The 10577-nt window shown below is 51.0% G+C and overlaps 1 protein-coding gene across 1 annotated transcript; it reads left to right on the top strand.

Annotated features, from left to right (window-relative positions):
- The first annotated feature begins 863 nt into the window (after nucleotides 1-863).
- RHOU (ras homolog family member U) lies at nucleotides 864-10363 on the top strand. Its single transcript, XM_068547657.1, has 3 exons — nucleotides 864-1263; nucleotides 2813-2871; nucleotides 8130-10363. The coding sequence occupies exons 1-3, from the start codon at nucleotides 1011-1013 to the stop codon at nucleotides 8583-8585; spliced, it is 768 nt and encodes a 255-aa protein (XP_068403758.1). The 5' UTR covers nucleotides 864-1010; the 3' UTR covers nucleotides 8586-10363.
- The last annotated feature ends 214 nt before the right edge of the window (nucleotides 10364-10577 follow it).

Raw genomic sequence — 10577 nt, 5'->3', positions numbered from 1 at the left:
TTTATTACTAGTATCACCATTCGTGTTCACAGTATGTGCCTCTTCTCACACCACAGTGCAAACCCCGAGGAGCCTTTGTGTCCGGACTAGGCCCAGAAAGGCTTCCCTGTCTTTCCGCATGGATTGCTGACTAGACGTAGGAGGAAGGAGTCACAGATAAACGGATCCCTCCCACCCCCACCCCCCACCCCCCGATAATATTAACGTCACCACATTACACTTAAGCAAACGAAGGAATTGGGGCTATAAAGACATTTGCTGGTTCAGGGCACGCCAAAGAGAAAGTCACACGAGCATTAACAAAGGACCTGACGTTCTTTTGCTCCCAAATGATAGAATACATTACTTTGGAAGAAGAAAAACCACACGACGGGCAGCGGCTAGACCTTAAACTAAAAGTTGGCTGTTAATTCAGCCTCCTTCCGACGACTGTCCCCCACGCATTTCACTGCCCCCCTCGGGTGCAGCGCTGTGGCCGAGGAGGCAGGGACCGCGTGGAGAAGGGGGCGAGGGGCGCGGGGCCGGGAGGAGCCAGGCCGCCGGCCGCGTGGGCGCAGGAGGCGGGACCGCGGGCCTCTAGGCGGTGGCGTCAGTGTCGGCGCCGGGAGGAGCTGTCCTCGGCCGGTCCGGCTCCTCGGTGCCGCCCCAATCGGGCGTCCGGGGGCCCCCCGGCGGCTGTCTGGGTCCCCCGCCCGCGGCCGCGGTCCCACCCCCCGCGCGCCCGGCTCCGACTCGTGCGCAGAGCGCGGCGCGCAGGCGGGGGCGCTGTGGGCCCGGCGCGGAGAACGAACGGCCGCCCCGCCTCCTCCCCGCGCCCGCCCCCAGCGCGCCTGGCCGCCGGGAAGCGGGAGGAGACAGCGCGGGGCCCCGCGCCGCTCGGCCCGCAGTTCTCGGCCGCGGAGCGGAGCCGGCGCCGCGCAAGCCCGAGTCCAGCCCGAGCCGCCCGGCTGCCTTTGTCTGCACCGCGCGCCCGGGTCGGGGACAGCTTCCCCCGCGGCGGGCGCGGGCCGATGCCCCCGCAGCAGGGGGACCCCGCGTTCCCGGGCCGCTGCGAGGCGCCGCCCGTGCCGCCCCGCCGGGAGCGTGGGGGGCGCGGGCCCGGGGCGCCGGGGGGCCGGGGGCGCGCGGGCGGCGCCGAGGGGCGCGGCGTCAAGTGCGTGCTGGTCGGCGACGGCGCGGTGGGCAAGACCAGCCTGGTGGTGAGCTACACCACCAACGGCTACCCCACCGAGTACATCCCCACCGCCTTCGACAACTTCTCAGGTGAGCGGAGCCGGGGACGGGGATCTGCGGGGGGCGCGGGGCCCTGGGGACCGGGAGCCCTAACCCGGGCGCGGGGAGCGGCGGTCGCCTCGCCATTCAGGGGCAGACGGTGGGGTCTAACAGGTCGCGCCCAGGTGGCCTGGTCAGTTTCCTGGGTAGAGAAGTTGCGTCAGGTCGACGTTGCTGGCGCTGCTGCCGGGTTTCGATCGGAAGGTGACGCGCAGGTGCCATTACCTGTGGCCCGAGGGTCCGTCCTTTCCTGTTGGTGGCTCCCCTCCCGAGGGCGTCTCCACTTTAAAGAGCCGCGGAGACAGGGGAAGAGAGTGGATTTAGTGGAAATGGCACTAGAAGCACTAGGGAAGGCCGAGGTTTGGATTAAACCTGGAGAGTAAACACAGCTTCTTCCCTCCGAGCCCCATCTCTTCCCCTGCCCCCGCTTCCACCGCCCCATGGGCTCTGTTTCTGAGTCTTATATCTTTTCAGTATCTCTTTAAGCTACTGAAAGCTCTTATGTGTACAGTGCTATGTCATTTGGTTTGGTAGCTACCAAGATAAGGGAGTCCTTACTCTTGATTTTTCAAGTCTTTTTGAAATTTAAGAAGTTAAAATCCACGGAAGCTAGGGTGAAACACTTTCTCTGTTTTTTTTTTTTGTTTTTTTTTAAAAAGCGCACACACACACACACACACACACACACAAGCTTCTCGATCTTTTGGAAAGTCGTGATGGCAAGGACTTGCTTTCATCCACCTGGAAGGCAACCCTAGGTAAAGCAGTGCTGTGCTACTGGGTTTCCCACCTAAACGATATTGTTTTTTTCCTTTTTTTTTCCTCCTCCCAACTGAGTAGTGTAAACATATATAAACAATTTAGAGAGTTGTACTGAGACAAAACTGAGTACTTCATTCAAATAGAAACCTCAGAGCAGCGCCCTGATGCAGGCCCCTCCCCAGATACCCCTTCCCAGTGGAAAGGTGGGAATGGTTTTCTTTCCTTTCCTTTTCTCTTTTAATCCGCTCTTTGAGCTGACATGGAGAGATAAGCTGTGCCCTCTTTTATAAGCAGGACAATGCGGGCAGCCTGTGTTTGCACGTGTTCTCAAAACAAGCCACACTTTTATGATAAACCCCAAAGTCACCGAACGTTTCCCAAGGGAAAACAGAATTATTTGTGAGATTTTCCACTGACTTAAAGTTGCAAGGTTGGTTCCCACTTACCCCCCAGTGTTGTTTTTGGGTTTTTTGAAACAAGTGTGACAGGAAAATAAATCTTCTGGGGCTGGGAGAAAAGCGCAGGCCCTTCTGGGTGCCATCAAAGCTTCTGGCTTCCTGCCTTCTCTGGGGCATTGAGCGAATTGCCCGCCCTGCAGGTTTGGGTGCAAAAATGCCTCACGGGCCTCTTTGATTTAGGCAAGTCTTGAATTCATTGGGGACCCAGAATGGGAGCTGAAGGGTTTGGAGTGAGAATGGTCATACAAATTAAAACTATTATTCTTCTGGAAAAGGTTAAAAGAGACCCCCCTGACAGTCCTTTTGGTCTTATTTTTAAGCTGTGGTTTCCGTGGATGGGCGGCCCGTGAGACTCCAGCTCTGTGACACTGCAGGACAGGTCAGTATCACATCGCTGCTCAGTGCTGGGCGAGGAAAGGGCCTTTTAAAGCCCTTCACTGCCCCCTCCCCCGCCCCAGCTGGGCCATTCTAGAGCCCCACCCCCATGTATGGCCCCTCGCAGAGGGTGGTGGTAGGGGCAGAGAGCTCCGTGCCAATAAAACAGGGTTTGGCCCGGCTCTGTGTGGGCAGGACAGGGGAAACAGGGTCAAGAGCGGTTCTTATCTTCTGGGAATGTCTGATCTTATTTACTTTCTGGTTTTTATTAAAAATTATCAGTGTTGCATGGTACTCATTTCTCAAAGTAAGTTGGCCGTAGCTTATGATCATTTTATTAAAGGTCAACAAGCCAAATACTTAATAAACTTACTCAAGGAAAAGAGGGAGTTCATGTCAGTAAGTGTTAATGTTTCCCTTCCTAAGCATGGTGGACTTGCTGGGGCTGCTCCCATCCCTTGAAGCAGAGATACAGCGGCCCAGGCTGTCCTGAGCTGGAGGAATGAATGAGCCAGGACTTGATCCTTCCGAATCGCGACCATTTATTCCTGTCTTGGCCAGGCACTTGGACAAGACAGCCAGGGAGCTGGTGTGAAGACCCGGTGTGAGGTCCCCTTTGGAGTGTCTCTGAAGAGCTCCAGGGACCCCGGTCCCCCTGAATGGTGCTTACGTCACTGAGTTCTCACCGTGCTCTGTGAGAGCCCAGGGTGCCGTCTCTTGAGTTTGCCAAAGTGACAGTTACTAAGCATGTAGTCTCTCCAGCACTTGAGAAAGCGCTGGGGTACTTTGTTGGCAGGTGAAAGTGCCCACTTCACTTCTGAGGTGTCACACGACCATATACATTAAAGAAGAAGCTGGCTTTCCAGTGTCCCCAAGAGGCTCCTCCGAACCAGGGCTTCTCAGTTACTCGCCCACTTGGGACAGCAAATTCAGTCAGGCCTTTGTTTTTCAAACCTCGATGTGACACGAGACTGGGCAGCCTCGATGCCCGGCAGAACGCTGGTTTGGCGGTGGCCACGGTGGCACACGTCATAGCCAAGCCTCTTCTGCTCTGTCCTTACCCTTCCACTGGGGCTTCCCAGTTCCCCCTTTTATGGGGAGCAGAAAAAACCAACCGGTCTGCATTTTCTTGCCTGTGGAAAAGAAAAATCAAAGAATACAGGCTCTTCTAATATTTAATCTTTTTGGATGCCCTGCTGCTATTTATAATGAAAGCTTAATTGCTTTGTATAAAGTGAGAATGTTTTTCCTACCTCGGGTCAGATTTTCTGATCTTTAAAATGAAGGTCGGGACTTCCCTGGAGGTCCAGTGGTTGAGACTCCGGGCTTCCAACGTGGGGAGCATGGGTTCGATCCCTGGTCGGGGAACTAGGATCCCGCATGCCGCACAGGACGGCCAAAAAATAAAATAAAATAAAATGAGGGTCGAGTAGCGCCTCCATAAACAGAGGCCTCCCCGCTGAAGCAAGATGTGGCAGCTGAACAGCCCGAGAATAAGACAGAAGGCAGGAAAACTCAAGACACCAAAGGGTGCGCTTATCTGGGACCCTTTAGGGAGGAGCAGGCAGCCCAGTGCAGGCAGCTGCCCACCGCTGGCTCACCTGTCAGGTGTTGGTTCTGCTGGCAGACATGGCTTCCTGGGCTGGGGTTCCCTGCCTCATGCCTGCTCGGTGGCTGGCACAGAGTGGGGCTTATTCACGGTTTGTAGAATGGATCAATAAATAAATGGAGTGCTGGTTCCTGGGGGATGCAAACTTAAGTCATGGGCTTGCCCCTCAACAGACTTACAGTCTACCTGTCAGTAGAACTTGTGAAAGAAACCAGTGAGGTTACAGGAGGAGGACAGCAAAGTCAGCTCAAGGGGCAGGATGGGTTAGACCCAGGAGGAAAATCTCTGAGCAATTTTGAAAGAGGAATAGGTCTTTTACCAGGAACACTGTGTCGAAATGATCCTGAATTATCAAGAAAGAGTTTAATTTTTTCCTTAATAGGGTCTGTTTCAAAGTCAAGGCATCAAGAGAATCATTTTAGACATATTTTCATGAAAAAAGTTCATAATTCAGGAAATGAAAAGGTTTTGGTGCAAGTTGGTAAGCTTTGGTTTATTTGGAAATTATCCTTCTGATCTCCCAGCAGTTTTTGTTTGTTTGTTTTAATAGAGCCATTGTTATATTTATTTATTTATTTTTGGCTGTGTTGGGTCTTCGTTGCTGCACGCGGGCTTTCTCCAGTTGCGGCGAGCAGGGGCTACTCTCCGTTGCGGTGCACGGGCTTCTCATGGCGGTGGCTTCTCTTGTTGCAGAGCACGGACTCTAGGCACATGGGCTTCAGTAGCTGTGGCAGGTGGGCTCAGTAGTTGTGGCTCGCGGGCTCTAGAGTGCAGGCTCAGTAGTTGTGGCGCACGGGCCTAGTTGCTCCGTGGCATGCGGGATCTTCCCGGACCAGGGCTCGAACCCGGGACTCCTGCATTGGCAGGTGGATTCTTAACCGCTGCGCCACCAGGGAAGCCCTCCCAGCAGTTTTTTTGTTGAGATTCACAGTATTTCTTACCTGATTAGTAAGTATGCCTACTTGTGTAAGGAATGAGGCCAACCATCTACAGATTTGTAGAAAACCAGCTTCAAAAACTATTTGTGAAAAATACACAGCTGGTGAGATAAAGTCAGTTTTTTCCCTCTCCCCAAGTATCAGTATTTGCTTTGACCATAAGCAAAGCTGGGCAAGGTGGTAGTCCTTTCCTACCCTCTCTACTCCAGATCTGATAAATTACCTTTTAAGGGACTTGATTTGACACGTGCCGTATTTCCTTCGTGTTGTCCCAGCCTGTGGCACTGCGCCCACCCCCACAGGCAGTTGTCTTGGTAGCTTCCTGAGGACACAGCGACTCGAGCGACCTCCTTTGCAAACTCCCAGAGAATGTGAGCACCCGTAGCCGTCGCCTAGGGACCAAACGCAGGTTTCACATAGCAGCTGAGAGCTGGATAAATAACTAGAAATCGCTTCTTGTGCCTTGGGGTTTTCTTGTTGGGGGCTCAGTGAGCATGTAAGATGTTAAAACGAGTTTTTAATGCTGTGGAAATTTCATTGTGATCAATTTCACGCCAGGTGAAATTGAGCAGACTGAATTAGAGTGACCAGTAGCAGGTGAAAACTCTTCAGCCTTCTGAACCATGAGGCACTTGGGAAAATCTTTATACTTAAAAAAAAAAAGAAATCCGACTGCAGCTTGACCAGCAATGCTGTCCAGCGGCCCGTCAATCCCACCCTGCCCTGCCCTGCCCTGCCCTGCATCCCAGGCACATCTCTGGGCCTCAGAACATGTTTCCTTGAGGGTCCATTACAGTTGGCCTTATCACATGTACGTGTGCTGCATTTATTTCAGCAGATAGCTAAGATTTCTGGTCAGCAGGGTTTAATTTCTGCCTTGCTTCCCGAGTCCCTCAGCCAGAACCTCCCGAGGTCTGGGAGCCAGATTGCCAAAGCCCGGTCACAAGGCCTGGGCCTGTGCTCACCTTTCTTTTTATTGGTAACGCAATCCCAGATCCAGGGCCCAGCAGGTGCGATGACTGCCAGCAACGAGGGCAACGCCTCCGTCCTGTGCTTCTTCCTTGCAGGCCTCTGAGAACAGAGGGAATGTTTCACGAAAAGATCCTCGTGGCTGGGCCGTGGGCCACCTGGATGGGTTTCTGTGTTTCTTCTTTCAGCACAAAGTTGGCACTAAGAAATCCAAGTCTTTTTTTTTTCTTTCTCTGTTTTTAACTTCTGTTAAAAAGTCGGAGAAGTGGCAGTGACACGGAGAGATGCCGTATTCCTTCCTGAGGAAGGACTTTAATATTGGTTGACTTTAATATTGTTACTTGGTTGTTGCCCCACAAACTGAAATACGGAGCCTCAGATGAGGAAAGTGAACTCAAATAAAAAGATCCAGGCTTCCCTTATCCCTAGAAAAAGGCCACAGATGCAACATAACATGCACGTAAATAATAGTTCGTAAATAATCATATGTGTCAACTGAGCGGCAGAAACCTGGGTGACGTTTACCTTTTCCTTGCTGCTGGGAATCTGTTTGTCACCTTACACCTGAGGATGGTTGGCACCCACATATAGAAATTTTAAATAGAAATGAGATGATGTAAATATTTTCCTAGAAAGGAGATGAGTGAAAGCTTTCAGTTAGCTAAATATGGTGCTGCAGGGGACTCTAGGGTGTTTGATATAAAGAAACACTGACTTGGAGACAGATGTCCCTACAAGGGCTGAGGCCATGTCTGTCTGTCCCCAGCCGAATCCCCTGGTGTCTGGTGTCTGATGCGTGGTGCCTGGAGTCCCACATGCATCTCTGTTAGTGAGTGAGTGCGGCACGGCCTTCAGCAGTGTGGTGGGTGGTTGGTTTATATAATCAACTCTAACTTGTTCCATCCAGTTCTCTATCCCTAGAAGCTGGGTGGGTACACCCTTTCTCTGGTTCTTTATCCTCCCAAAGCATCATGCGTGGAGGCCTCTGGGATTCATGGAGAGAAAAGAAGGGGAGGGAAAGTAAGAGAAAAGGAGGGAGGGAGAAAAAGATAAATCGAGAAGAAAGTGTTAATATCCAGCAAATGTGAGACTGTATTCACCAGTGTTGTATGTGACATTGAGAGGCACACGTTCTCTGGGTCCCTAATGAGAGTGGCCAAGTCCAGGTCCTCAACTCCAGACCTGTGTCTGATTCCCATGATTCTGCACCGTGTGTGCCCCGGGTGTGCCCTGGGTGTGCACAGCGCAGATGGGATGGAACAGGCATGGCTTATGGCTGCCGTGAGGATGGGCAGGGATGGGTCCTTACAGAGGCGCTGGGTTCACAGACTGGGGTTCCCTGGGGTCAGGGTGGAGCCCCGAGGGTCAGCGTGGGTACTGTGTACGTTTTAAAAGCCTGACTAAGTACCAGAGTTGAAGGAGTGGGTCTGAGTCACTCTGCGCGGAAGCCTAGAGAAAGTAAATTTTATTTTGAAAATCCATCTAATTTAAGGACCTTTTCTATGGTAAATTGCAAGTAGGTCTAGAGCATCAAGGAAAACGTTGAGCACATCGGGCAGGTTTCCGGGGGCTGGGAACATTGCCCCACTTGGCAGCAGGGGCCTTTCGAGGACTCTGGCTCTTCCTTCCATCCCTCATGGGCTTTCTGTTACCTGCCAGACCCTTTCCAGAAAAATGTTCAAACGGTCTTTGTGCTGATGAGAACTGATGTAAAAGATAACGTTTGGGTGCTTGGCTCGCTTGCAGGATGAGTTTGACAAGCTCCGGCCTCTGTGCTACACCAGCGCCGACATCTTCCTCCTGTGCTTCAGTGTCGTGGGCCCCTCCTCCTTCCAGAACGTCAGCGAGAAATGGGTGCCAGAGATTCGGTGCCACTGTCCCAAAGCCCCCATCATCCTCGTGGGGACGCAGTCGGATCTCAGAGAAGACGTCAAAGTCCTCATCGAGCTGGACAAATGCAAAGAGAAACCCGTGCCCGAGGAGGCGGCCAGGTTGTGTGCCGAGGAGATCAAAGCCGCCTCCTACATCGAGTGCTCGGCCTTGACTCAGAAGAACCTCAAAGAGGTCTTTGATGCAGCCATCGTCGCCGGCATCCAGTACTCGGACTCTCAGCAACAGCCCAGGAAGTCGAAGAGCAGGGCTCCGGACAAGATGAAGACCCTGTCCAAGTCCTGGTGGAAGAAGTACTGCTGTTTCGTATGATGCTGGTGGGGCCCCGACGGGCTGTGTTCCCACGAACTCCACACTAGAGGCTATATTAGCTGAAACAACGCCTTTGACTGTGTAGAACCTGTATAGAGAATGCGCGTGTATATGGATTATAGGAGGTGCTCCAATGTATGTATCCTTTCTTGCCTTTGACCTTCTCGTTTGTCTGAGCTGAGGGATGAGATACTTATGCAAGAGATTTTTGAAGTAAGTTAAGCATTTGTCATGACTCTGGAAATTTAGAGCTCTAGACCTTTGGATTAATTTATATCTAATACGAAAAGGCACCTCCGATCTGGGCGTCCAGAGTGAAATTTTGCCACGAGATAATGCACAGAAGAACAAAGAGGAAATGTCATGGTTAGCCGTCCCTTGATGGAGGGCCAGCTACGGTCAGAGTAACTCTTAGCTTTGAAACCTCATACTTTTTCCCCTTTTTTTAAGGAGCAAAAATCTGAGAAAAAAAAGAGAGAGACTTCTGCCTATAAAACCTCAAATCAGTCACTTTGGTTGTATTCTTATACCTGGTTGCTTAAGATTTAAAAGCAACCAACAAAAAAACATGCCACTAACTATGGTGCTGTGTAGACCAAAAAGGAAAAGTTGTTGATGGGAGTTTTTCATCCTGAGACCGTATCCGCAGCCAAAATGCCACGAGGAGTGTAGCAAGCAATAGCTCTGTTTTCTTTAGGGAGCGATTCACGTTGAGATCGGAGCGTGGTATTTGCTGTCATACACGTGAGCCAACTGCCTGAACCTCTGTGATGACAGCGCTCAGGAGACCTGTCGGGGTTGTTTCTAACCTTCTAGGCTTCCCTTGGCCTATCTGCAAGGGGCGTGAACCCTCTTGCAAGGCCTGTAGCAGGCAGATGTTTGGGGGACACAAAATGTCCTTTTCTTCCTTAAGTCAGCGTAAAGGTACTTCTTTGTGTACGCACGCAAACACGGATATATACGTGGCCATTCTTGCTCCTGATTCAGACTTTTGAACAGTTAATGGGAAAAAATGTGGCCCCAGAAACAGCTGTGAGAGAAGCCTGGCTTCCTCTTTTAACACTTTTTGGAACAGATCTCTCTTTTTTTTTTTTTTTTTTTTTAACAGATCTCTTTTTGATGATGCCTTGAGATGTGACCCTAGGTATATCTTCACACATTTTCGAGCCCATGTTAAAACAAAACACGAGCATCTCTTAGAACCTATTTTAACATGAATGTCTCTTGAAACCTATTAAAACAGCCAGTGAAATCCACACATGCCTTTCAGGGAGCTGGTGATAGAGACAGCGCCTTGTGTGGGATCGGTGGTGGCAGGGACCACAGCACCCTTGCTCAACTGTCTCCTCACTGTGGAACAGTCAGAAAACCACAGATCTGTGACATGTTTGTGTTCTTCCAGGTGGCGGGTTTTTAGGGCTTCATGTTCTGGAGGGAAAAAAGTGCCAAAAGTGCCAGAGAGCAGTTTTACTCTGGGATGGGGCTGCTTCTGAGATGCCAAGGAGTAGCTGAATGCCTCAGATTGTGACGTCAGGCTCGCAGTGGTGATGCAGATCTACCAAAATCAGTCAGTAACCGGGGAAATCTCTGTAGCGCCAGCAGGTAGAGGAGTGTATCTTTCTGTGGGTCTTGTCCTTTTCATGTTAAAAAAAAAAAAATCCAATTTGTGTTTCCTTTTAGAGAAAGTAAACGATCAGGCTATACTTTAGGTTAGAGGCTTCTTTTATTTCTATTAGTAAATAAAATTAACTAACTTCCTTGTTTAAAAACTGAAAAACATGCTGTTTACTATTTATTTTTCAATACATTGAAATTGATATCATTGTTTCCTGAAACGTTTAGTTACAACCTGAGTGAATAAAATTACTTCATTTGTGGAAATGCCCCAAACGGACCTAATGAAATGTGTTCGAAGCTTGGTGCCTGGCTCACCTACCCGTGAGCTTCCCAGACGGGGCTCTGCCTGCCCTGATGTGGAGGGGGTGAGGAAGG

This window comes from Eschrichtius robustus, chromosome 7 (assembly GCF_028021215.1).
Source record: "Eschrichtius robustus isolate mEscRob2 chromosome 7, mEscRob2.pri, whole genome shotgun sequence".
In the NCBI taxonomy this organism is placed as follows: Eukaryota; Metazoa; Chordata; class Mammalia; order Artiodactyla; family Eschrichtiidae; genus Eschrichtius; species Eschrichtius robustus.
This window is presented reverse-complemented; position numbering and strand designations above follow the sequence as displayed.

What these genes read in the sequence shown, in the direction of transcription:
- RHOU (XM_068547657.1), top strand. Translation starts at nt 1,011, where the DNA reads ATGCCCCCGCAGCAGGGGGACCCCGCGTTCCCGGGCCGCTGCGAGGCG. An exon ending in CGCCTTCGACAACTTCTCAG is followed by an intron (nt 1,264 to 2,812) that starts GTGAGCGGAGCC and finishes CTTATTTTTAAG; the next exon opens with CTGTGGTTTCCGTGGATGGG. An exon ending in TCTGTGACACTGCAGGACAG is followed by an intron (nt 2,872 to 8,129) that starts GTCAGTATCACA and finishes GCTCGCTTGCAG; the next exon opens with GATGAGTTTGACAAGCTCCG.